The sequence below is a fragment of the Oncorhynchus kisutch genome, linkage group LG28 (genome assembly GCF_002021735.2).
Source record: "Oncorhynchus kisutch isolate 150728-3 linkage group LG28, Okis_V2, whole genome shotgun sequence".
NCBI classification, from domain to species: domain Eukaryota; kingdom Metazoa; phylum Chordata; class Actinopteri; order Salmoniformes; family Salmonidae; genus Oncorhynchus; species Oncorhynchus kisutch.
Window position 1 is genome coordinate 18964269 of NC_034201.2, and position 27922 is coordinate 18992190.

At 44.2% G+C, this 27922-nt stretch overlaps 1 protein-coding gene across 12 annotated transcripts; it reads right to left on the reverse strand.

Annotated features, from left to right (window-relative positions):
- On the reverse strand, positions 1-27922 carry LOC109872967 (nuclear pore complex protein Nup98-Nup96-like). Of its 12 annotated transcripts, none has more exons than XR_004206014.1 (33): positions 27731-27922; positions 26645-26748; positions 26371-26469; positions 25387-25434; positions 23172-23357; positions 22425-22567; positions 20037-20144; positions 19690-19876; positions 19424-19593; positions 19203-19346; positions 18976-19111; positions 13305-13397; positions 12915-13052; positions 12325-12646; positions 11926-12045; positions 11681-11828; positions 11325-11514; positions 11104-11242; positions 10660-10837; positions 10427-10576; positions 8742-8969; positions 8502-8631; positions 8046-8296; positions 7456-7637; positions 6579-6811; positions 6106-6366; positions 5747-5904; positions 5313-5596; positions 4855-5093; positions 2277-2518; positions 2035-2189; positions 1390-1501; positions 1-1310 (listed from the first exon to the last, which is right to left on the reverse strand). XR_004206014.1 is itself a non-coding variant. In XM_020464406.2 (33 exons), exons 2-33 carry the CDS (start codon positions 26721-26723, stop codon positions 1123-1125), a joined length of 5421 nt encoding a protein of 1806 aa, XP_020319995.1. In that variant the 5' UTR covers positions 26724-26748; positions 27731-27921; the 3' UTR covers positions 1-1122. The 12 variants fall into 12 exon arrangements, 11 of the variants coding, with proteins under 11 accessions (XP_020319995.1, XP_031664131.1, XP_020319993.1 ...); XM_020464406.2 differs by having other exon boundaries at positions 4872-5093; positions 18976-19108; positions 27731-27921; XM_031808271.1 differs by having other exon boundaries at positions 4872-5093; positions 6106-6363; positions 27731-27921.

Genomic DNA, 27922 nt, shown 5'->3' on the forward strand with positions numbered 1-27922 from the left:
TTCAGGAGAAAATAGAACGCATTTTATTCAGACTAATAAAAATGTTATCACCATCACAATCGTGCACAAAGCAACGGCAGCAACAGAAGATCGGAGACCCTCCTCGTAAAAGGCACTTTGCACGAGGGGAGCGGTCTCCCACCCAAAATATACTGCGGCAGCAGCACATCAATCAATAAGTACATTTCTCTTGAAAAATCTACATACAGAAAACTAGAGAGAAAGGGGAACAAAGAATGAGAATGGAGGGTGGTAACACCAAGGACCTGTAAATAATATTTAAAATATCCTTCAAACTCCTTGCAAAGACCAGAGAAAATGGATTGGCTCATTAAAAACAAACTATTGTTGGATCACTGATTACAAAAACCAGCTCTGGTAGTCCCCATAAAATAGAAATCTGAAACATATTTGTGATGAAGTGCTAGTTAGATTCCATTCCAATACACTACACACATACTCTGGGTTTCAGACAATATACAACAAAAAAACTACAAAAATATAAGTTTATCCATTATCATTTTACATTTTCTGTCTTTTGGTATCCAAAAACAAGAATTGTTCATTTCAAGCCTGCTATTTGTACAATATTACATGAGTCTTGTCCATTTTCAGCTATAGATCTTCCCTATGTATACACATATTGACAGTTCATCCCTGACAGCTCCCGAACCAATCTTACTATAATGACCTTTAAGTTTCCACGTTGATGTAAAACAAGTCAAACAGTTTGCAGAAAGCATTTATACTGGCGGTACACACACCAGCCAATGAGATTGTCCCTTTAAACAGGGTCAAACGCTGGGAAAGGTGAGTATTAGGAGGGTTCAGCAGTTCAATTTTTAAACACATCTTACACAAACTAAGTACAACAGAGCTATACAAAAACTTGCAAGTCATTCATTTCCACACACTGAGGAATGCTTCATCCAATAATCTTGTGCCATTTTCTTCAGGAGAAACCAAAGTCCCAAAGGAGCACACATCAAGTCCATCGCTGCATTCATACCAAACCCCAGTAGTTCTACTAAACTGTCCCAGATAGTCCCCCCCCCCTACCCCCACTGTTCTCATTGGCTTCCAACAAACTACCTCAGTTGCTATTGGGCAGGGGGCAGATCATTAGCTGACAATGAGCTGGCTCAGATATGATTGGGTGAGACTGCGGAGCTCCTCGAGAGCATAGTCCTCGGGCATGGGCAGACGGCCGATGTTGGATGCAAGCTGGGACAAGGGGATCTCGCCACCCTCACCACCCTGCTGCAGACTCAACACCACACGCAGGATGTTAGCCACACGCTTGGCCATCTCTGGAGACAGGAGAGAGAGAACAGGGTTAGATAGATATAGGAACACACAACACTAAAGCAGACAGCTCGATCTCCTCACCTGATTGGGCGAGGCGGTCCTTGGCGGTGGAGCAAGGGAGGAGCTCTATCCTGCTGCAGAGTGACCTCACCTCAGTGCGTAGACACTCCAGCTCATAACCAGTACTGTCCATCTGAACACACACAGAGAGAGAGAGAGTGACTCATTAATATTCCATTCCAGCTGATAAACAGCCATGTTAATCACATGCCCAAAGACACCTAAATGTGCGAGTGTTCCAGCTCATATATACAGATGGACAATAGTGGCTGACAGAGACAAATAATCAGGAGATGAGCAGCATAAATAATTGGCTAACATAATTAACAGTAATTGAGTGAACATAATGAAGACGACAGACAAGTGGCGCTAGCTGATGCGCTGTGGGACTAGCTTTCAAATGTCTGGACGTGCTGATTATTTTGCAAATTTCAAGGTGAATTGTAGGTTAATTGAGCTGGGATATTGTGGTGATTGTGACTTTTTTCCTGCGTCTTTTGGGAATCACGACGGCACATGGCTACAGCTAGCTCAACTGATTTAGGAGAGCATAACTGACAAATTCCAATTTTGGGGTTAGAAATCTTTAGCGCGCAGACAAAATCCCCCAAACTCACAGTATGGTATGCATATCTGTTGTAGTGTAGTCCAGACAGACACACGTACCTGTTGTATGGCGTGTAGGGTCTGTACGACTCTGATGTAGTCCAGGTAGACTCTGCCCGCCGTGTCCCAGTCCGGGATCACAGCACTGCGCTCAGGAACTGCAAGCCCCTCCAGGAACTTCAAGAGGTACTCATGATTATCATTAATGATGCAATCTACAGGGGCAATCGCACAGAGACAGGGAAACAGGGTTAGAGGTTGTCTGGGTGTGTGTGCGCGCGCGTGCGTGTTTACATGCACACCTGAGGCAAGGTGCTGTATGACCAGACTGTGGCAGAGGTTCCAGTGTCCTGCTCTGTACAGGTGAAGGGCCTCTCCGGGTCTGTCTGTGTCTCTTCTGGCTCTGGTAGCTTTGGCCTGGTGGAGCCACTGTTCTGGGATCAGTAGTCTCTCTGTGAGAAAGTGCTCTTTCTTGGCAGACTCCTCCGTCTCCAGCAGGGGGCAGTGCAGCTGCAGCATCTCCCTCACCGCCCGCTCACGCAGCCTGGACAGAGGACAAAGACATGTAAAGTCTTATGAAGTTAACAAGCTAACATGTTTTAAGTTTTCCAACAGTGCTTGCTCACGTAATGTGTAAGCTTTCCTGAGACATGATTACTTCCTTTAGCTCACCGAGCACAGAGGGACTGGTCGGGTTGCGCAGACTGATCGGGTTTGAACTTAGAACCCAGCTGGTCACAGTAGCACTTGTGAGATTATGATGAATCCTTGTCAGCCCATCCAGGTTATCTGCTGAGAGCACTGACCCTCAAACTCTCCTCTCACTCATCAACTTAACCTTCCTCATGACTAGGCGTCAGGTAGCCTGGCGGGTAGGATTATTTGGCCAACAACCCAAAAGGTTGCTTGATCAAACCCCTGAGCTGACAAGGTAAAAATGTGTCATTCTGCCTCCGAGCAAGGCAGTTAACCCACTGTTCCCTGGGCACCGAAGATGTGGATGTCGATTAAGGCAGCCCCCAGCACCTCTGATTCAGAGGGGTTGGGTTAAATGCAGAAGACACTTCAGTTGTACAACTAACTAGGTATAAGCAAACCACGTGTGTCTGTATGAGTGTTATATATATATATATATACACACACACGTATGAGGACACCCCTTCAAATTAGTGGCTTCAGCTATTTCAGCCACACTCGTTGCTGACAGGTGTATAAAATTTAGCATACAGCCATGCCATCTCCACAGAGAAACATTGGTAGTAGAATGGCCTTACTGAAGAACTCTGATGTTCAACATGGGACCGTCATAGGATTGCCACCTTTCCAACAAGTCAGTTTGTCAAATTTCTGCACTGGTCAACTAAGCTGTTATTGTGAAGTGGAAACATCTAGGAGCAACAACAGCACAGCTGCGAAGTGGTAGGCCAAACAACCTCAAAACGGGACCGCTGAAGCACGTAAAAATCATCCGTCCCTGGTTGCAACACTCACTACAGAGTTCCCAAACTGCCTCTGGAAGCAAAGTCAGCAAGCACAAGAACTGTTAGTCGGGAGCTTTATGAAATGAGTTTCCATGGGAACTTGTTCTCAACTCTCAATTACCTGGTTAAATAAAAGGTAAAAATAAAAATAAAATGGACGATCAGCCTCACATGAGTAATGCCAAGGGTCGGCTGGAGTGATGTAAAGCTCGCCACCATTGGACTTTGGAGCAGTGGAAAATGTGCTCTCAGGAGTGATGAATCACGCTTCACCATTTGGAAGTCCGACGGACAAATCTGGGTCTGGCAGATGCCAGGAGAACGCTACCTGCCCCAATGCATAGCGCCAACTGTAAAGTTTAGCGGAGGAGGAATAATTGTCTGGGGCTGTGATAGAGGAAATTATGGTTGAAATGATTAATTATGTATACATTAATCTAAGAACCATTTATTCTAATACAATTATGTTATGGTATGAAATGTATGGGTTCTTGGTTAAGCTGTTACTGAAAATGTAAGTAAAACAAATTAATTGCCTGTACCTTGCGGGACGTTTAAGGGAGAGGGATGATGTATCTTTTCTGACAGATAAGAATGGTCCTTGATGTACCATTTGTGGAGGAGAAGATATCTTTTAGACAGATTGGAATGTCTGGTTTATGAGGGGAGTAGAAAACATCTCCGGACCTAAAAACACTGGGCTATTGTGAGAATCGGAGAGAGGGTGGGAAACTGATGATGTCATTTTCAGTTTATAACCTGTGGAAATATGTGTATGTGGGGAGTACTCATCAAGAATAAATGCTGAACTTGTTTTTAAGACTGGTCTCTTGCTAATTCATGCAAATGATAAACTTACAACTTATCATGAAATAGATAAGTGTGTGAATTTGGTTTTGGCTGCAAAACACACAGGAATTTAGAATTCCTCTATCAGGCTGTTTTTCAAGGTTTGAGCTAGGCCTCTTAGTTCCAGTGAAGGGAAAGCTTAATGCTACAGCATAAAATAGATATTCAAGAAGATTCTATAGCTTCGGACTTTGTTTGGGGAAGGCCCTTTCCTGTTTCAGCATGACAATGCCCAAATGCACAAAGCGAGGTCCATACAGAAATGAGATCGGTGTGGAAGAAATTGACTGGCCTGCAAAGAGCTCTGACCTCAACCTCATTGCACACCTTTGGGATGAATTGGAATGCAGACTGTGAGCAAGGCCTAATCGCCTAACATCAGTGCCCGACCTCACTAATGCTCGTGGCTGAATGGAAGCAAGTCCCCAACATCTAGTGGAAAGTCTTCCCAGAAGAGTGGAGGCTGTTATAGCAGCAAAGGGGGGACCAACTCCATATTAATTCCCATGATTTTAGAATGAAATGTTTCGACGAGCAGGTGTCCACATACTTTTGTAGTGTACGTACGTGTTGTCAGGTATGTGCAGCAGTACGTAGATGGCCATGTCCCAGAGGCCAGCACTCTCCAGTTGGGCAGCATAGCTGGTGTGTATGAGGCCCTGTCGGGCCGGGCTGAGGTGTGTGTAGTGCAGCGCCTGCAGGACCGACCACAGGTGCCAGCTCAGACGGTAGTCAAGACGATCCCACGTCACCGCCAGGGGGTCTAACAACTGCTGCAGGCTGTAGTGCCTGGGAGGTAGAGAGAGCCATCACTTAAACCAGACTCTAGAGGTAGTTTACTGTTATTCTGTTAAATCTGCTTGATAATGATAATGTAGGATTAGTTATAGTCAGAGAAACCTACAGCCCCACTCCACCCCTTAGTAAAGCAAAATAATTTATTTTGAGAAACATATACAGTGCATTGTGAGTGTATGTAGGCGCAGTGTGTTGTGGGTAGTGTAGTACCTGTCGCTGTAGAGTTTGAGCAGGTGGAAGCAGATATCGTAAAGCGGCCGTTTAGACTCTTCCTCCTCCATGTCCGGCTGGTCTGATTGGTCGAGGTAGGGGGGAAGGGGGGCGCAGGCATACTTCTGACCCTCAGCAGAGCCCTGGAAGGCAACCTCGTACTTCACCAGGGCTTCAGCAATGGAGGCGGTGGGAGGCAGCATGTACCACAGGTGGACCGCCATACAACGCTTCCAGTCCAGTTCTGAACACACATTCACCACACAGTCTGTAGACTGCCACACCTAGAGAGACCAGTACATACAGCTCAGAAAACATCATTCATGTATTTTCCAACAAATTATGTGGATTGCAAAACCTACACACACACGACAATCCAGTTAATGGCGGTCTGAACACAACGAACGGCAAGAGCTGGACACACAGTTACTTACAGGTTTCCCAGCGAGAAGGGCAAAGATCCGTAGCCTCTCCTCCAGCAGGAAAGAGTCTGTCTGCATCCTGTTCCAGTCTCCAAGCTGCAGTGCCAGCAGCTCCCGGCCGTACTGAGAGCCCACCGCCTGGGACAGCAGCAGGGAGAGACGGTGGTCCCCTACACACAGGTTTAAGACAACTTAATGAGATCCTACAACCTGTCCCAACAGTTTCATAAGACACCACTTGTATGCAGCAGGGTTTCGCTTCCTACCCTCCCCTGCTCTATCGATTCCCTCGTCTTCCTGATCTCCCTTCCTCAACATCCCCAATTTCCAATCCCCCCACCTGTCACCACTCCAATCCCCCCTCTCCTCACCACTCTTCTGAGCCAGCCTGCAGGCATCACTGATCCGGTGTCCAGTCAGGTAGCTAAAGATGGCCTCCACGTTTCCTCCCCCCTGGTTCAGGCCCACTTCCTGCTCGATCCTCTGGGTGGCACTGTGGGACAGCCAGGCTGAGAAGCTCCTTCTCCTCTCCATCTGCTGCAGGTAGCCACTGGTACCAGGCCCTGCCGAACACCGTCGGCCCCACAGGGCCTCACACAGAGTCCACACCTGAGCCCAGTGACCCAGGACTGCTACAGGGAGATGGACAAAGAGGATAGCACTAGCAAGCATATATATATATATATATATTTTTTTTTTATATCTGAACACATCGAGATTGCCATGGGAGAGAGGATTAAAACAGAAATATACAGGGGTGATGTCAGAATAATAGGGAAGTTTTGGAATTGGACCAATAATGAATGGGCACCATCTACAATTGTGTGTGTGTTGCATCTCTTACCATCTCCAGCACCAGCCTCCTGGTTGAGGTCAGTAACCCACTCTGCGTACTCGTGCAGGGCGGCCACACCGCTCTGGGGCTGGATGAAGGGGCAGGCCCCCTCTGTACTGATGCTGCTGTGCTTCAGGCTGATCTCCAGGGGCCGCTGGTACACCTCTTGGCTCTCCTCACTGTTCTGCAGCTCCAGACCAACCACCTGCTCAATCACCACCTTGAATGGACTGTCTGACAGTCTGTACAGTGAAACACAGAAGGATGGGGAGAAAGATGGATATAGAGGAGAGGAACGAGGAATGTCTAGGCTTTAGTTTTGATCTCTCTAAACAAACCTCAAAACAGTCCTTTCATACAAGTCTGGATCCCATTCCCACACTCCTGTGTAGATTTTCTATTTAACCCTTATTTTACTAGAAAGTTGACAGACCAGATTCTAATTTACAGCAACAACCTGGGTAATGGTTACAGGGGAGAGAAGAGCCAAATTGTAAGCTGGGGATGATTAGGTGACCATGATGGTATGAGGGCCAGATTGGGAATTTAGCTAGGACACCCAGGTTAACAATACTCTTACAATAAGTGCCATGGGATCTTTAGTGACCAGAGTCAGGACACCCCTTTTAACGTCCCATCTGAAAGACATCACCCTACACAGGGCAATGTCCGATCACTGCCCCAGGGCAGTGGGATATTTTTTTTAAGACCAGAGGAAAGAGTGCCTCCTATTGGTCCTCCAAAACCTCTTCCAGCATCTGGTCAGTCAGGAACCGACCAGGACCAACCCTGCTTAGCTTCAGAGGCAAGCCAGCAGTGGGGTGCAGGGAGGTATGCTGCTGGTCAAGTGGTCTGATGACAGTGGTCTGGTGTGTGTGTTGCTTACAGTCTACTCTTGGCAGGTTTGGGCAGGAATCCAAAGCCTGCAGCTCCTGTGTCTCCGTGGTCCTGCTCCTTGTCCCCGGCCCCACTTAGCCCGTCTCCACAGTGGACCAGAGTCCAGCCAGGACCCCAGCCCACCCGAAATGACCGGCCCGTGAACAAAGCCGCATCCATCAGAAGACGGCCCTGGATGGATGGGAATGGATTGATTACAACAACCCATACTTTACAACCCTATTCACACATAATAAACAGTGGAATCATTAAAATGATCCAGCAAAACTCAATGTCCTTGATGTAAAGTTGCATTGCTTTGCCCCATGTACATCTGAATGTATCCTTGTGTAAATCAGTCTACTGTACCTGATATTTCAACTCTTAACTATTACAATTGTATCATGAAGTGTCTAGCAAAAATTCCAGTAACTTTCCTCAAATTCCCAGGTTTTCCAGAAATCCTGGTTGGAGGATTCCAGATTTCCTACTTAGTCCCTCTTAATTCTGTTAATCTTCCAACCAGGAGTTTTAGAAAAACCTGGACATTTGGGGAAAGTTCCAGGAAATGTAACACATTAGAAGTATAGCTATCAATACCTTCCCCAGTGTAACTGAGTTCTCTAGGTCCACAGGTCCCCCCAGGCGCCGAGCCCCTACTGTCCGTACAGTGGCCTCGGCCGGTGGGGCTAGCAAAAGAAAAGAGGGCCAGGGGGAGACCCGCGAAGGCTCAGGCACCGCCGGCGACACCCGAGACATGGATAGCCTGCCGGGAAGGCCCCCACCGAAGGGCACGTCAGGGTGCTGAAAGAGACCGGCACCGCTGAAACGAGTCTGCAGGAGACCACCAACTGGAGAGAGAAAGCAAGGGGGGGGGGGGGGGGAGAACTCAATGAACACAATCCAAGAAAACCACCTTTAATTCATCTAACTGTAAAGCTTCATTCAGAAGGACTGCTCTATTAGCATTTTAGGCCTATTAGGGTCTGTAAGTAAAGGATGGTGACTGTTTGTGAGGGTTTAAATCAGTGTTTGGGCTGTGTGTGTAACACTTACTGGAGGGCCTACCCTGCGTGCCAGGCAGGTGGATGCGAGGAGAGGCCACATCTAGAGAACTTGTCGTCCCTCCCTGCTCCTGGAACATGTCACCATCATCGGCCTCAGCAAACAGGGATGCCTTCATAATCTGAGAAAAGGGAAGCACACACTACCGTCATGAAGCGAGTGAGGGAAAAACACACCACCCACCCACATCATTAAACAAGTGGCGCATGAGGGTGTACAGTAGTATGTTACCTGTAGTGTGTGAGGGTTGATCCCCAGCGAGGAGGCGATCTGACTGGACGCTGAGACAGAGTCGTGTTCCGAAGGGGTCACATTCCCCAGCCGACTTCCCTTCTCCCCCATGCCACTCTCCCCTTCCTCCTCCCCCAACATGCTCTCCCCTGGGGCATCCTGGGTAATGTCGGCCATATCACTGTCCACCTCCGACATGCGATTCAGCAGCTCCAGCACTGCTGTGGACTGTACACACAGTGGGTCGACAAACACCACAGCAGGGACAGTGCCGCCAAACACCAAGAAGAGAGACACACACAAAATCAGTTTAGTGTTATCAGATTACGTAAGTAAATGTAAAATGTCAGTATCTGTATTCAGAGCAGTTGGTTCCAGGTCAGTGAGCTCCACTGGTCAGAGCAGATGGTACAGGTGTGTAGACTAGAAGACCACATATGGTGGACATCACTCTCAATAAGCATTATTTTCTTCTCTACATACACAAGTCTGACAGACCAGCAGAATGTGTCATCTTTAATGAGTTTATTTCATAGCATTATCAGATATCACAGATGTTTATAGGAGCAGGTTTTACATAATAAGATAAGTTGTAGCTTGAGTCAATAATACCTCAAGAGTAGTAGTTTCTTAAACCCTCAACCAGACAGAAGACCTAATCCTGAATATATTCTGCAGGACTGGCAGAGTTGCCCAAGAACTGCAGGTTATCACACATCACTCATCTTTGGTAAATTTTTTAAAGCTTGTTTGACAAAAAAATATAAAACATAAGCAACTATGAATCTGTGAAGAGATTTTTCAGGATTAACATCTCTACATTAATACTGGATTTTAATGAGGTACAACCTTGGTAATGTGATGTTTTCTGAAGTTACCATAATCAGTATGAATCAGTTTGTACATTTAGACTTTAAACACCTAGCAGATGAGACTAACAGTTGGTAAAAAAAAAATAATTACAATACAGATTTAAAAATTTAAGAAAAAGAAAAACTACTTCAGAGTTAAACATTTCCTTAAGTCAGTATGATTTATTTTTATCCAGAAACCTCATTCAACACTTAATCCTTAAAACATCTTATTTTCAATCCACTAATTACTTAATACCTTTACTAGTGATCCAGGCTGATGTTAAGCTCAGGATATTTAAGATTTAGAGCACAGATGAAGGTGTGCATTCTGAATCGGTTGTGAGGGGCAGAACTTAACCACTAACCAGGACTGACAGACTTGTGCAATCCACCCTGCCCACCTCCTGTCTGTGATTGGTGAGTTACGGCACCTCAGGTACCGGTGAACCTGGGCGGAGAGGAGAACTCAGAACCCACACCACTGATATATTGAACATGTGGATGTTTCCCATCTCATCATGTGATGTCAGATTGATGTTTAAGAGCCTTATTGGGGTGCAGAGACAACCATCATCCAGGGCTACCAAACGTAAAACCTTTTTTCATAGAAACCTATTGAATAGAACCCATAATAGGAGTGGTGAAACAGAGATATAGACAGAGGACCCAACACACTGCATGTGGTAGTAATGGTAGTGGAAAGGAAACACTGCTTCTTTTCAGATCATCGGGGATATTTAGGTTGTATATTGACTAAAGCCATCCAGGTGATGTAGAGAGCAGTGAGTATGACTGTCAGTGTGGATGGGCGCACTGTGCTGCTCAGTCTACCTGAGCCTGTGGTGCCACCTGCTGCTGGGAGGGAGGCAGCAGCCCTGGTGGAAGTCTTGTTGCCGTCTTCAGCTTCTTGGGGTCCAATTTGAGAGGGACTTCCTCATCCTCGTCAGAGTCCTGCAGGCCGTACTTAGAGAAATGGGCCACCTACAGACACAGGGAGAGAAGAGTTAGACATGGAAGGGAGAAATTGATTCACACAGATGCTGTGTGTGTCGAGGCATGCTTACCTCAAACACCCAGGACCCCGTCTCGGAGCGGTACTCGAGGAAGCGGGCGCCCTGTTTGCGTGAGGCATTCTCCAGGCGGCCCTCGTAGTTCATCTCAGACAGACGCTCAGGGCTCTTTATTTGAGTACAGGTGGTCTTATCATTAGGCCACACCCCATCCAGAGTCACCTCTGCTCGCCTGGGAGAGGGGACGAGTAAGGGAGAAAGAGGGGAGAGGGAGAAAGAAGAATATGGGGTTAGTAAAGAGATGCAGTCAAGGATGAGAGAAAGGGAGAGGAAATAAGGAGAATATTAACTTGAGTTATGCCTCAGCTGTGATCACTATCAGAATATATGTCAAATCAGTTTATGACATCTGTGATGATTGCATTACAAGGAAACTGATAATGACAATGTCCCCACTGTGAAGGGGAGAAAGAGTCCCTGTCCCATCCTATCACTGACCTGTTGAGCCCCTCCCCCTCAGCGGGCTTGTTCTTGTCGTCAAGGTAGACGATGACCTCTTTACGTCTGAAATGGACAATCTCATCCAGGTTCAGCCCAGTCACGTTCACCTCACCATGGAAGAACACAGAGCCGTAACCTGAGAGCCAAGCAGAGCAGTGAGCTACCAACCAATATGTTTTAAAGAGCATTGTCCACCCGACCAATCCAGAGAGGCTTACCTTTTCTGCCCACGGTAAAGTTTTCCACCACACACACCCCGTTTTCGTCCACCATTTTGGCCAGCTCGTCCATGGCAGGGATGGTGTAGTAGCCCACACGGCCCAGAACGATACCTGCAGGGTGGGGGGGGCCCTCCACTCGCTCCTCCTGTATGGAGTCATCTCCCAGCGATATGTCCTCGCTGCTGACCTGAAATCAGAGGAGGCAGGTTCAGACCAGTCATGCTAAAAATGTCTAAAGTAGTGCACTATCTGAGGAGCGTGGCCCAAAAAATAAGTGCCCTTTATGGGGAATCAGGTGTCATTTGAGACAACCATATTCACTGTCTGTCTACTCCTTTTTACTAACAGCTTACCTCAAGCCCGTTCCTGCCCCCAGCCCCCATCCTATGGGCTTTGAGCTCTGAGATGGTGTCCAGTAGGTTGGGCTTGGCGTAGAACTTGATCTCCAGGTCGTTCTCGGCTCCTCCCTCCACCACATCATCATCCTCGTCCACACTGGCACTGTAGGGGAGAGACATGGTCAGCAACCAACACTCCACAGATAAATATTTGAAATGTTAACTCTGTGTGTGTGTGTGTGTGTGTGTGTCTCTCTGACCCGAGTCCGTTGAGGGGGTACTCTGGTGGAGAAGACAGGTCGTCGGAGTCTCTGTTGATTGGGCTGCTGTACAGGCTGCTGCCATTCAGGTTCTTCAGCACCAGCTTCTTGATGCTCTTCCTAGTTTATAACATCACAGAGAAAAACAGATCAGACAACATACACAGATCAACTAACACACACATCAGGTACCATACACCAACATCACGGTCAGCAGACAGACAGAAGCATATAGATGCAGCTCATACAAGACGTTACATGCAAGAGGTGAAAAGCTATTGAAAACCAAGTTCTAGTATCCGCTTAGAAAAACATAACAGAAAACAGCTGAATTCAGTAAATCAGTAGAAACAGAAACATGTGAACTAGTTAGAAGCAAATTTCCAGACAGACACCTACCTGGGCATGAAGGCACTGTTGGTGAGAGAAGGCTCGTCGTCATCCAACCCATCAAACAGCTGGGACTTGGAGGAGCCTGATGATGTCAGAGCTTTGGGCCGCACACGTGTCGCAGGTCGCGGTGTCAGTTTGTAGTGAGTTGGTGTGGTCAACGCCTTCTGGGCCACCGGATTGGTGGGCTTCAGACGCTCCTCCTTCTTCTTGGGATCAGAGAGGGGGTTTCTGAAGAGGGGGGAGTCTCCGAAGGGGGAGTAGGCCAGAGCATTGATCTGCTGCTGCAGCACTGCCTGCTGGGCCGCCACCGCGTTAGGGTCCGTCACCGCTGAGTAGAGAGACAAGTGAAACAGGCATAAGAATTGGGAAGTTCACCACATTGTGTAATGTTATCCAGACAAAATCTAAATTAACAGATTTTATGGTTGTGTTATTAGATTTGGGGTGTGGTGGGGTGGCAGTAAATTATTGGGGGGGGGGGGGGGGGGGTGAAATAGTTTGAATACCACTGTACTCGAGGAAAGGGCGAGGGATGTGCTTTCACATTCAGCTTCAGACTGGATAGAGAGGTGGTGATAGACAGAAGTGGTATTTACCAACGGGCTGTTGTGGCGCTCCGAAGCCCAGAGTGCTGTTTCCTGTGCTGAATCCCTGCACTCCAAAACCTCCCATTGTTCCCAGAGTGGAGCCCAGCGTCTTGTTATTCCCAAACAGAGACATCTGACCAGTGCCTACTGTTGACAAACACAGAACATACATGCTCAGAGAAACACACAGACTAATGACTGTTTTACCTGAGTCTTCATTATGTCACATCCAAAAAGGCAGGTCTTTGATTATGCTATTTTTTACGTGATGGATATTTGATGCATTGGTGGTTTATTTATTATCTTCCATATGACACATGAGAAGTTAACATTATATTTCACTACCAAATGTATGCCAGGCCTATTGTGCTCTGGAAGTGTCATCTGTTCTGTTTATACCTGCTCCAAAGCTGGCTCCCAGCCCGGTCCCTAGTCCTCCTGCTGCAGTCTTGTTCCCAAAAAGGCTTCCACCAGCAGCAGTGGGTCCAAAACCTTCACACAACACAGAGAGAAGAACAACATGGTCACTGACATAGCCAATATAAGTAGGGCTGGGCGATATGGCCAAAATATCATATCACAATATTTTTCATGTTGTTACTGTATAACGGTCTCTTATATCTTTTAACAATGAAAGTTCTAAATATGGTTTATGAGTAGTAATTATAAGGTGATTTCAATGGCTCTCTCCAGTCTGGTTGTTTTATAAAGTTCAATCCAACTTCAAACATGTTCATGAATTTCTGCATTTTTGTTATTTCCACACTGTGCCACACAGAGCAGCATGATGTGCAAAACATCCAGGCCTAGTAAAATTGGTGAAATGTTGGAAAATAGAATGATTAATCGAATTCTAGTTGGAATATAGTGGGCAGCACCTTGAATACATTGTTGTTTGACATGACAACAAATGAATAAGCCAGGGAGGAATTATTGACAGGGTAGGAACCAAAGTGTTGGTCAGTGTTTCCAGGGGATCCTAATTAGATGTTATATCTGATTTTAAAGATACCATTTCAAAAACATGCTCATTTATGCCTACACCAGTACCAGGCTGTATTAGCTAGCTACATTTGCTCTGACATTTCACAAGCTAGCTAGCAATTAGTGGCTAACAATTTATTTTTGGCCAGAACTTGCTAAGAAAAGACAAACAAGCAGTAGTTTGCAGGCAAGATACAAAAACTAATAGGGATGGGAATGAGTAATTGAGTGGATGTCTGTTCGAGTACCATCTTTAACCATAGATTAAAAAATATATATATATTGTAAAATTACTTGGTGGAATGTGCTTTGTGGCTGCCCGAATAGGCCAGTGAAATTGTGTCCCAAAAAATATATAAATAAAAAATGTCTTGAAGACATTCATTTTTATTTGTACATGTGCATTTACAGGGTAAAACAATGAAAAGCTAAGTAACAGCCCTTCTCCTCAAATTCCCTTTCCCCTCTAAGGCTTACTCAATTGCATTCCAATCGCTCCCCACAAGCTTCCGTTAGGGCTACAGAAATAAATGCCTATAAAAACATACCTGACAAGATACATACACAAGCTACATTCTTTGCCAAATGATGCTAGTTTTATTACAAATTCAAAATAAAATAGTTGATTGAAGTAGGGAAATACTGTAAGTGTGTTCCAACAACAAGCTAGTTTTGGAATAATTGTATCCCATCTTTTCTCCGCTTAGGCTACTTTGCGAACTTCTAGTGCCATTTAGCCTAAGCTAACCAATTCTATCAACCCTAAACATAGGTTCCACGCTGAAAATATGTGAAATTCATAAGAGTGGAATGCAGGCCAGAGAGACTAGATAATAATTCCACCAAAGCAGTGTAAAATATCCAGTCAGAAAATATTGTATAGCATTTACTCTGCTGCATGGATGGCCATTAGGCTTATAGCATACACCTATTGTTTTTATATAACGTACACTCCTTAACTACTGTATCTTGTAGCTGTTAAACATTTTTTATTAAACACCTAGTGGGGCAAAAAAGTATTGCCAGCCACCAATTGTGCAAGTTCTCCCACTTAAAAAGATGAGGCCTGGAATTTTCATCATAGGTACACTTCAACTATGACAGACAAAATGAGAAGGGAAAAAAAAATCCAGAAGAATCACATTGTAGGATAAATGAATTTATTTGCAAATCATGGTGGAAAATAAGTATTTGGTGGAAAATAAGTATTTGGTCACCTACAAACAAGCAAGATTTCTGGCTCTCACAGACCTGTAACTTATTCTTTAAGAGATTCCTCTGTCCTCCACTCGTTACCTGTATGTTATCAGTATAAAAGACACCTGTCGACAACCTCAGTCACACTCCAAACTCCACTATGGGCAAGACCAAAGAGCTGTAAAAGACTCCATGTGTGGTTGAACTTCAAAAATAACAATGAAAGTATAAGCTATATAAGCTATAATCACAGCTTATTGAGATATGGCATAAACAATACATTTATTTATTTTGAAGCAAATAAAGCAATTATTCAATGCTGAAGAATGTATGCACTCACTACTGTAAGTCGCTCTGAATAAGAGCGTCTGCTAATTGTCAACATTTTTTATGTAAAAAAATAAGAATTAAGACTGTGTCTACCCAGCCCATGATGTAGGCCTATAATCGAGCTCACTACGTTAAGACTCCCGAGTGGCGCAGTGGTCTAAGACACTACATATCACTGCAGTACCTGGTTCAAATCCAGGCTGCATCACATCTGGCTGTGATTGGGAATCCCATAGTGCAGTGCACAATTGGCCAAGAGTCGCCCGGGTTTGTAAATAAGAATTTGTTCTTAACTGACTTGCCAAGTTAAATAAAAAATAATAAAAGACAGCCCGTTCCTCAGATAGTCACTGCTCCATCATGTGCCTGCCACACAGATAGAAACCGACACGTACACAAACCTGTCCTGCTCCTCCACCCGAAAGGAAAATATATATTTTTTGCCATTACCTCATGGTTGTCATGATTGCTCCAGTTGAATTTGATTTCGCGCTATAGCTAAACTGTCGTAGTGGGGTTATTAAATATATATTTTTACTTTTAAATAATTTGTGGGGGGGTAATAAAAGTTATGGGAAGATCACAACAGGTCAAAAGGTTGACATCACCCAACCCTAATGCCATAGGCTTCCACAAGCAGTTACTGCCTTTTTGAAGATTGTGTTCCACAATATAACCAGTTGATATTATGGTTAAATACATTTTAAAATGCACTTGTTTTTTTTGACACTATATTAAAAGAAATGGGGGAAATTTAGCCATTAGGATTTGTTTTCTATAATGGTTATGATAAATTATTCATTGTTGGCATATAGATAGTGCCTTCAGAAAGTATACACACCCATTGGCCTTTTCCTCTATTTTGTTCTGTTACTGCCAGAATTTAAAATGGATTACATTTAGATTTTGTTTGGCACTGGCCTACACACAAAAGCCCATAAAGTCAAAGTGGAATTGTGTTTCATTTTTTCCATACAAATTATTATTATTATTTTTAAAGAAAAGCTGAAATGTCTTAAGTCAATAAGTACTCAACCCCTTTGTTATGGCAAACCTAAATAAGTTGAGTAAACTACTTTGCTTAACAAGTCACATAAGTTGCATGGACTCATTTTCTGCAATAATAGTGTTTAACGTAATTTTCTTTAAGGACTACCTCATCCATGTACCCCACACATACAGATAATTGTAAGGTCCCTCAGTCGATTAGAGAATATCAAACACAGATTCAACCAAAGATCAGGAAGGTTTTCCAATGCCTCGCAAAGGGCACCTATCGGTAGATGGATACAAATAAAAAAAGGCAGACATTGAATATCCCTTTGGTGAAGTTATTAATTACACTTCATTAATTACACCCAGTCACAACAAAGATCTATGTGTCCTTCCTAACTCGGTTGCCAGAGAAGGAAACCAGCAGGGATTTCAGTGGCCAATGGTGACTTTAAAACGGTTACAGAGTCTAGTCTAATGGCTGTGATAGGAGAAAACTGAGGATGGGTGGACATTGTAGTTACTCTACAATACTACCCTAATTGACAGAGGGAAAAGGAAGCCTGTACAGATTAAAAATATTCCAAAATATGCATTGTTTGTAACAAGGAACTAAAGTAATATTGCTAAAAATGTGGCAAAGCAATTCACTTTTCATTCTTAACTTCTTAGGGCTAGACGTCCTGCTAGCGAGACAACTTCCAATGAAAATGGAGGGGGCGCAAATCAAATAAATAATCGTAAAAATTATGGATATTAAACATTTAGGTACATACAAGTGTCTTATATCAGTTGAAAGGTTAAATTCTTGTTAATCGAACTGCACTGTCCGATTTACAGTAGCCATTAAAGCGAAAGCATGCCATGCGATTGTTTGAGGACGGCGCCACACAATATTTTTCCACCGGCACAGGTTTCATAAATTCACAAATAGCGATTAAATATTCACTTACCTTTTTGAAAATCTTCCTCCGATTTGTCATCCAAAAGGGTCCCAGCTATAACATGTCGTTTGGTTAGATAAAATCCTTCTTTATATCCCCCAAAAATCTATTTAGTTGGCACCATCGATTTGAGTAATCCACTTGATCAACATGCAGATAAAGGAATCCAAAAGTCCACCGCTAAACTTTGTTAAAACAAGTCAAAATATGTATGTTTCTATTGACTCCTCAGATACCCTAAAAAAGGTAATCAAACTATAAATATTTATTCCGGAAAGAAGTACGTTCAATAGGAAACCGATATTACAGGTGCGTCTTGTCTTCATCGCACGCTCAAACACGAATTTACAAGTGTGTCCTTCTACAAAAACTCATATTTCTTACTTGTTTTGGAAGTTACAAGCCTGAAACCTTGAAAATAGACTGCTGACACCCTGTGGAAGCCATAGGAATTGCATCCTGTGAGCTAGAATTCATTATGCCCCTATAGTTTCCATTGTAAGAGCATGGGATCTCAAAAAATAAATAATTCCAGTTGGTTTTCTTTGTATTTTCTCCTACCATATCTATTGTGGTATAGTCTCCTACATTATTTTAACATTTATACAAACAGTGTTCTTTCCAATGGCAGTTTACTTTGGGCACGTCAGTCAGGTGGAAATTGAGAAAAAAGGACCCAAGCCCTGACAAGTTTTAAAACATTTCAAATCCCCATCCCGATAACGGAAGTGAAATTATAGAACACTTGTAGAAAGCCTTTGTCACCAACATCTTTCTGCATCTCCAGTGCTGTGAAAAGGTATTTGCCCCCTTTCTAATTCTCTACTTATGCATATTTTGAATACCGAATGTTATCTGATCTTCAACCAAAACCTAATATCAGATTTTTTTTTTACTTTAAAAAAAATAAAAACTTTGTGAACAAAATAACATTAAACTTATTTCATAATCGAAGTTATAAACACCTAACACCCCTGTGTGAAAAAGTAATTGCCACCTGACACTCAACTGGTTGTTATGCCACCTTTAACTGCAATGACTCCAATCAAATGCTTCCTGTAGTTGTTAATCAGTCTCTCACATCACTGTGGAGGAATTTTGGCCAACCCTTCCATGCGCAACTGCTTTACATCAGCAACATTTGTGGGTTTTCAAGCATGAACTGCTCGTTTAAAGTCCTAACAACATCACAGTGGGGATTAGGTCTGGACTTTGACTAGGCCATTCCAAAATGTTGCGGTTTTTTTTTTTACTGTGGAATGCAGTGTTTGGTTCCACCAGGCATAATGGGACTCATGTCGTCCAAAAAGTGATACTTTTGACTCATCTGTCCATAGAACGTGGTGTGGGAAACGGCATGCAGTAGCAGGAAGGAGAAAGACGACAAGTAGCAAACACAGTAAACTATAGGAATGGACATTACACATGCCAGAGTTGCCGATCACATTTGACAAATCAAACATTTAAATAGCGTTAAAGAATTTAAAAACCCAAACCGATCAATGCATCATACCTGTACAACGTAAAACACGGTATACCACCCAGACCTACAGACGGTTTAGAAGCATGTACTAGCCTTCGTCACACAGGTGCATACAAATAAGGGCAGATTATCAACTCACCAAAGTTGGATGTGTTGGTCGCTGTTCCGAGAGAGAGGGCAGGTTTGTTGCCGAAGAGGCCGGTGCCCGTGCCAAACGACGGGGCGCTGGTGGTGGTGACACCAAACCCTGCCGTTTTATTACCAAACAAGCCCTGCTAGGGATAGGAGCACAGACAGACACCATATTAATATACATCCATCATACTGTACCGAACTTTGTAAAGGCATGAGCAGTTGAGTCAATACCTGTGTGCCGACGTTGCCGAAAGCGGTGTTGGTTTGTCCAAAGAGTCCGGTGCCTGTCCCAAAGCCCGTAGCTGGTGCGGTCTGAGCGGTGTTTCCAAACAACCCCCCTGCCTGGGACGCTGCCGTGGCCCCAAACAGACCCCCCTGGGATGGAGAGAGTGTTACTCTACTGGAATGGTACTATGTTAGGCATGTATTAACATGTGTGTGTAGGCTCTCACCATGGTGCTGGTTTGTTGGGGCTGGCCCATGGTGCTGCCGAAGGAGAAGCCTGTGTTGGGGGTGGTCGTGGCCTGGCCGAAGGGCTTGAACAGGCTGACTGCCTGCTGGACCTGCTGGGGCTGCTGCTGCCCAAACAGACTGCCTGTGGCTGCACCAAACCCACCCGCACCTGAGGACGAAGGTGAGAGGGAGTTACAACATTCCGCTAGAAGTTATGATATTTATATTTTCTATAGGGCTCGGTCTATGGGCCTGTGTGACTTACTAGTTCCGAAGGAGGTTTTGGCCTGGCCGAAGGAGAAGCCTGTGTTAGTGGCTGAGGAGCCAAACAGCCCTGTAGTCCCCGTACTGGGGGTGGCTGCGGCTGCAGGCCCAAAGAGACCCCCTGTTGGTGCAGCCATAGGGTTAGTGGGTCCCTTCCTCCCTGCCTGGTAGTCCTCAAACCTCAGCTCCTACACAGAGGCAACACACCACAAAGGAGAGAGGGGGTGAGAGGCCTGGCTGTATCTCAATACTCTGAAGTGGATCCCTCTCCTCATCTCTTTCACTTCCATTTTCACTGATCTGAAAGATAAGAGGACAGGTAAAAGTAAATGCCTAACAATGACCCACCTCCAGTGATTTGTTCTCATACTCCTTCATGGCCGTGATGCACTGGTGCTTGGTGTTGATGCTTGTCGTCACACCCCCTTTCACCATGGTATCACTTCCTGTTGGAGGCTGGACAACAGCAGAGGAGATTCATTGGGATACAAACTCTACTGTATTAGAGCAGGTTGAACTGATTACTTGTACACATAGCAGAGAAAACTGACCTCGGAATTAGGATCACAGTAAAGAGTCACAGACATAGAGCATTAAGTACAGTACATTCCATATGAAATAACATTTGGTACACGACACATGGCAAAGAGTCCTAGTACAGTAGTTCGGCCCAGGTGTAGTTGGCTAGCCTAGGTCGCAGGGATGCAAACTAGTGAGGGCACAAAAAGGTGAGAATAATTATTTCCGCACAGAAACACTGGAAAAATCTGTAAACTGCAAAACATTTAGCCTACTTTCAGAATGAGGTTGTCATAATACCAACGATGTGATACCAGGCCAAGTATCACGATACCGAGTGGTAGTGGCTGTGGCCAATGGAGCGGTCTCCGACCACAAATTTTAGAGGCCCTCCTCTTGGCCGCAGACTGTTGCTGTTTTAAAGCGAACTTCCTGCAAAGCTACACATGTTGCCATGGCTTATGCAGTGTTCTTATGCTAGGTGAGTGACTCAAAACAAAAAGGACATTTTTGGAATTTTTGATTCTCCCAGACTGTCCATTTTCATTTTGGTGATTGTAAATTCTCAAAGATTATGTATAAAAACACTGAAAACTTTACACCATCATATTTTTGAGAGGCGGAAACACTGCACCTTTCACTGCATAATAGAAAAGGCTACTGCAAAAAATACCTGATTTGCATATATCCAAAGGCCTACCATTGATTTGATTTGAATAAAATTTCATTTGATTTGATGTGCAGGAGGAATGTTATATAAAAAAAATCTTTATTTAACTAGGCACGTCATTTAAGAACAAATTTGTATTTTCAATGACGGCCTAGGAACAGTGTGTTAACTGCCTGCTCAGGAGCAGAACGACAGAATTGTACCTTGTCAGCTCAGGGATTTGAATTTGCAAACTTTCGGTGACTAGTCCAACGCTCTAACCACTAGGCTACCCTGCCGCCCCGGTAATGAATATACACACAGAGTACAAAACATTAGAAACATCTTCCAAATATTGAGTTGCACCCTCTTTTGCCCTCAGAACAGCCTCAATTCATTGGGACAGACTCTACAAGGTGTGAAAAGTATTCCACAGGGATTCCGGCCCATGTTAACTCTAATGCTTCCCACAGTTCTGTCAAGTTGGATGGATGTCCTTTGGGTGGTGGACCATTCTTGATACACACGGGAAAAGGTTGAGCGTGGAAAAACCCAGCAGAGTAGCGGTTTTTGGCAGAAACCGGTGCGCCTGGCACCTACTACCATAGTAGTAGGTGCACCGTTCAAAGGCAGTTAAATCTTTTGACTTGCCCATTCACCCTCTGAATGGCATACATACACAATCCATGACTCAAACTTAAAAATCCTTCCTCAACCCATGTCCTCCCTTCATCTACACTGATTGAAATGGACTTAACAAGTGACATCAATAAGGGATCATAGCTTTCACCTGGTCGGTCTGTCATGGAAAGAGCAGGTGATCTTAATGTTTCCTGTACTCAGTGTAAATGCATAAATGATCTGCATTGTCATTGTGGCAGTTAAGAGGAACCATCTTTAGGAAACTCTTCAGCCAACACAAGCTCCCTCCAACACAAACTTACTCCCTCTCACACCTCCCATAAGTTAAGCAGAAACCAGAATTTTATGAACACCAGAAAAAAATATTTGATTCAGATTTAACTTACAATTACATTGATTAGGCATATGCATCCTACCTTTAAAGCATCTCTTTGAGAAGGCTATACATCCCTTTTTTTCCTGTGCCATCAAAATGTGTGAATAGTCAAGGGTGTTAGCTAGCTAGCCATGACTAAACAAGGCTGTTGTTATCAAACCAAAAACTTGTGGCCCGTGACATGGTTTATAAAATGATATAACACGCACACCCAGTTGTGGTAGAATGGGGTTTGGGCTATAAACTTGAGGATTTCAGTTACGTAAAGGCACAAGGTTGACTGTGTTCTGTTTTTCCTCCATTAACACAAACCCCATCACTGTCTGCACACCCCAGCATCACAGTGAAATAACATTTTAAAACTGATGGAGATGCAGACAGAACAGACAGAGAGAAGCAGCAGAGGAGGCTAATTAATGGCTGGTTAGGGGATGCGGCTGGCTGCCCACAGCTGTCACACGTGAATTTGCATAAAGCAAGCATCACTGAATGGGGGACACATTCTGCGTCTGTGCACCTTGTCAGTGCCCCCCCCACCCACCAAACTCACGTTGAACTTGACTGTGGTGCCTGGCTGGGCAGCCTGCTGGGTAAACCCTGATGCTCCGAACAGGGAGGTAGACGCCCCTCCGAAAGGGTTGGAGTTGGTTGCCCCAAACAGCCCCCCACTGCTGGCCGTGCTCGTACCGAACGCTAAAAAAAAAACACATCATCGCGATCTAGTCAGACATCTATGATGTCGACGTGACCCGACTAAGAAAACACATGCCCCTTATGAGTGATCTAAAATCCTTCTGAAATCTTATAATAATTTATTTCTATAGCGCTTTTCATAATCTCAAAGCACTTAAAAAGCATTACACAAACAAGCAATACATCATGAGTAGCCTAGCTATAAAAATACATTCATATATTAAAAGAAAATAAACAAAAGGTATTACACATCATGATCTCATTATACACCAGCAGAAAATCACAATTACTAGAATAGACCAGAGCCCTCTATTTACTACTATTTGGTAGGCTAAATAGAAGGCTCTGGAGTGGCCATCGAGTGCCAGCAAAAAAATAATCAAATTCCAAAACAAGTTCTAATTTGCCATTGTTGCACGCATGGAACTATGAGAAAGGCACAGAACTCTAAACTCACACTCCATATAGAACACCTAATATGACCACTGGCCCACCGGCCACTGATCATTTACTTGAATGGGAACGCCTATTGGTACTACTGATTCTAATTCTATTGTAAACCGGTTTTAAAGACCAATGCTAGACAATTTTAAAAAAGACTGACTGCCAAAAGAGGCTGGCTTGGCGGCGCCGAAGGCATTGCTCTGCTGGGAGAAGAGTCCTCCACCGCCGCCCGTGCTGGTGCTGCCGAACAGGCTGGTGGAGGTGCCGCTGGGTGCGCCAAAGCCAAAGCCGCTACTGGTGGATGATGTCACAGGCTGGCTGAAGGTACTGGAACCAAATAGGCCACCTGGGGACACACACACCAAACTAGCTCACACATAGGTCCCTTTAGCTTATTGTGGGAGTGCACAACTCAAATTCTTGTAGGACCCCGGGCCAATGGTTTGCTTTCATGTTCACCAAGGATCCTCTAGAATTGTAGTTGTGCATTGGTGATCAAAACCAGTACAGACCTTTGGGTTCAGCTCAACTACTTTATAGGAGACCCGATCATTTCATTCATCACAAGGAGACGTCGTCACAAAACATGCATCCCTTCATCCCGCTCTGCACAGCTCCATTTTCTTCCTCTCACTCAGCACAAACAGGCCACTTCACTCCACATACAGTTGAAGTCAGAAGTTTACATACACATAGGTTGGAGTCATTAAAACTCGTTTTTCAACCACTCCACAAATTTCTTGTTCACAAACTATAGTTTTGGCAAGTCGGTTAGGACATCTACTTTGTCCATAACAAGTCATTTTTCCAACAATTGTGTACAGATTATTTCACTTTTCACTGTATCAAAATTCCAGTGGGTCAGAAGTTTACACTAAGTTGGCTGTGCCTTTAAACAGCTCAGAAAATTCCAGAAAAGGATGTCATGGCTTTAGAAACTTCTGCTAATTGACATCCTTTCAGTCAATTGGAGGTGTACCTGTGGATTCATTTCAAGGCCTACCTTCAAACTCAGTGCCTCTTTGCTTGGCATCATGGGAAAATCAAAAGAAAACAGCCAAGACCTCCACAAGGTCTTGGCTGACCTCTGGTTCATCCTTGGGAGTAAATTCCAAACTCCTGAAGGTACAACTTTCATCTGTACTAACAATAGTACGCAAGAATAAACACCATGGGACCACGCAGCCGTCATACCGCTTAGGAAGGAGACGTGTTCTGTCTCCTAGAGATTAACGTTTTTTGGTGCGAAAAGTGCAAATCAATCCCAGAACAGCAGCAAAGGACCTTGTGACGATGCTGGAGGAAACAGGTACAAAAATACCTATATCCACAGTAAAACAAGTCCTATATCGACATAACCTGAAAGGCCGCTCAGTCCTCTTGTCTGATGAAACAAAAATAGAAGTGTTTGGCCATAATGACCATTGTTATGTTTGGAGGAAAAAGGGGGAGGCTTGCAAGCTGAAGAAGACCATCCCAACTGTGAAGCACGGGGGTGGCAGCATAATGTTGTGGGGGTGCTTTGCTGCAGGAGGGACTGGTGCACTTGACAAAATAGATGGCATCATGAGGCAGGAAAATTATCAGTCAGGAAGTTAAAGCTTGGTCGCAAATGGGTCTTCCAAATCGACAATAACCCCAAGCATACTTCCAAAGTTGGGGCAAAATGGCTTAAGGACAACAAAGTCAAGGTATTGAAGAGGCCATCACAAAGCCCTGACCACAATCCTATAGAAAATGTGTGGGCAGAACTGAAAAAGCATGTGCGAGCAAGGAGGCCTACAAACCTGACTCAGTTACACCAGCTCTGTCAGGAGGAATGGGCCAAAATCCACCCAACTTATTGTGAGAAGCTTGTGGAAGGCTACCCGAAACATTTGACCCAAGTTAAACAATTTAAAGGCAATGTTAGCAAATACTAATTGAGTGTATGTAAACTTCTGACCCATTGGAATGTGATGAAAGAAATAAAAGCTGAAATAATTCTCTCAACTATTATTCTGACATTTCAGATTCTTAAAATAAAGTGGTGATCCTAACTGACCTAAGAGAGGGAATTTATTAGGATTAAATGTCAAGAATTGTGAAAAACTGAGTTTAAATGTATTTGGCTACGGTGTATGTAAACTTACAACTTCAACTGTATGACAATAGGGCCATACACAGTGCCACCTGTCTACATGATCACTCCCTTTAAGAGAAGAATACAGACTGTGGCTTTGCGCCAAACACTATATATATCGCATATACTTTGTATGCACGGAAGCCCCTTTTCAACAGTATAACACCGACTGTGAGTGTCCAGCCTTTTCGTGTGCACAGCCGCCTGTTTAAGAGCGGGTTGTGTGTGTGTGTGCGCGGCAGCCAATGCTTACCTCCTCTACCTGCACCAGTGTGGATTTGCTGAGGATTGGCTGTCACCACTTTTGAGAGAGTAGAGCATTACAGGGTGGGGTTAGACACACACACACACACAGACAGACACACAGACAGAGACACACAGACATATATATTCAACCACCACATGTCAGTAGCAGCATCACGGCAGGCACAGATAACATTCACCATCGTATATTGAATAATGGAAAAATGTATTGAGCACATAGTCAGCTCTCGGTCTACTGTGAGTGGCAGTGTGATCATGCAGGTTCACGGTTCAGGTAGACGTCACAGTACAAAAGCTAGTTTTAAACATGCCCAACATCATACTTTATCAGTGCCATCACATCAAAACATATAAAACCTCCTGAATCTTTTATTAATACACCAGTGGGAAATGTAACAGAATCTGTAACTTCGCTGTGGTTATGCAAGTTATACAATTAAGCAATAATGCACGAGGGGGTGCGGTATACGGTAAATATACGACGGCTCAGGGGTGTTCTTAGGAACGCCCTTAGCAGTAGTTTATTGGCCATATACCACAAACCCCCTATGGTGCCTTATTGCTATTATAAACGTAATTAGAAATGTTTTGTCATACCCGTGGTATACCACAGCTTTCAGCCAATCAGCATTCAGGGCTCCCAGTTTATAAAATACCTTATACCACAGACACCTTTCTTCGGTGGCTTTTCATTCAAATGAAGAACATGGTCACCCTAAACACTCAGATGTCAGCCATGTTAACCCCTAAACCACTGCAATGGAGAACAACGGCCTGCTCCTAAACCAAGAATGTTGTGACAGAAACCACACTGCTATTGGGCCTATGCTGAGATTGTAATGAAACAAAGTCTAAAAGGAAAGCAGCTATGGCTCCTGTACTACAGGATGTTAAGCAGAAATTATATTCGCCAGGCCTAGGTGGGTACTGAGGGATTAAGTGGTAAAGTCAGGCTCAGGGAGATGTGGCAAACCTGGTTTATTCTGCGTTGCCCCAAAGAGTCCTCCAGTGTTGTTGGTCGCCCCAAACGCTGAGGCTCCGAAGCCACCTGTTGCCGCCCCAAAGCTAGTGTCTGCAAACACAGGGTCAACACCACCCCTCTTATAATCCACAACAAGTTAACTCGACTTGAGTGAATCCCAAGGCGAAGACATTGATGAGACAAGCGTGAAACCATAAGGGTACTCAAGTTGCCAGGACATACATTAAAGCTAACTGTATACCCTGAACCAACTGTTGTTACTTACTTTGTTGCCCAAATGTGGATGATGTCCCAAATCCTCCAGTCCCTCCCCCAAAGGGAGCACCAAACGACTTGTTGAACATCTTCCCCTGCTAGGACTGCATATGTCTGCTCAGCATGACAGATAGAACAACTTAAGTTTACATCACCAGACACACAGAATTGACAAACAGATTTGATAGTTAGAGAGCAATTACAGTAATCACATGTTCTAAGTTACCAATACGTAGATCGATATAGCTAGCTTTCTATGTATGATTTTTGGGCATGGTGGAAAAAAATGATGGGTCACAGTCCATATCTTTTAGGTATTCTCGTAGCCATGCAAGCAGTTGATAACTCTGGCGGGAACGCAGTAACTTGTTTACTTCAGGGTGTTAATGACATTCACATTCCAAAAGAGGCTTCAGGTTTCGAGACAGCTGATTGGGCTCAGCAACAGGTGTTTAACCTGTCTTCTATGGCATTTATGACACGTTTGCCAACAACAAAATATCAACTTTAGCTAGTTGCTATTTGGAACTGAGAGAAGCGGTTTAACTTAGTTAATTCGTTCTGGTGTAAGGTTAACTAACCACCGTTCATACATGTTCAATTCATACCACCTGCCAGTCTCCCGTCTATTTTCCAGAGGCAATATCAAAAGTCAATTTCGAAAGCTTTATAACAATTTAGTTAACTAACGTCAGATATCGCTAACATGGCGTCTACAAGTCGGCTGGTTTGCTAACTAACGACTGACTGAAAGCCAGTTAGGCGACAGAAGAATATGCTTTCACCTGGTGGCCTGCCTGGCAGACGTCGTTAGGTAACGTTAGCTACAGTCGCTAAATTAACACAACTCTAATAGTCAAACATTGCACGAAATTAAATTATAGATCACACTAACACCGTACCCGTCGCACAAGATAAAAACAGATATGACCCGTTTTAGCCTGCTAACGTTCATTGTAAACATCCGCAAATGTCGCTGGTGAGTCAGAACCACAACACTGCTAACATGACTAGTTGTGATGCTAATTGTGATGTTGTGCTAACACGTTAGCTTACATGGTTGAAAAAGGGACGGCAGGACAATGTTAAAACTCACCGTAAATAAGACTATGGTCTATCCAGTCACAATATGGGTGAAAATAAGGTCGAAGTCTCTAAACGGGGATAGCTACCTAGCAATGCTAGTTTCCGTAACTAATCTCGTCGCACTAGGAGGCAATCTGCAGTAATGAGGCCAAAATGCGTCAGGCTTTGAAAATGTCGATGTGCGCCAAAGTTTTTTTTCCTT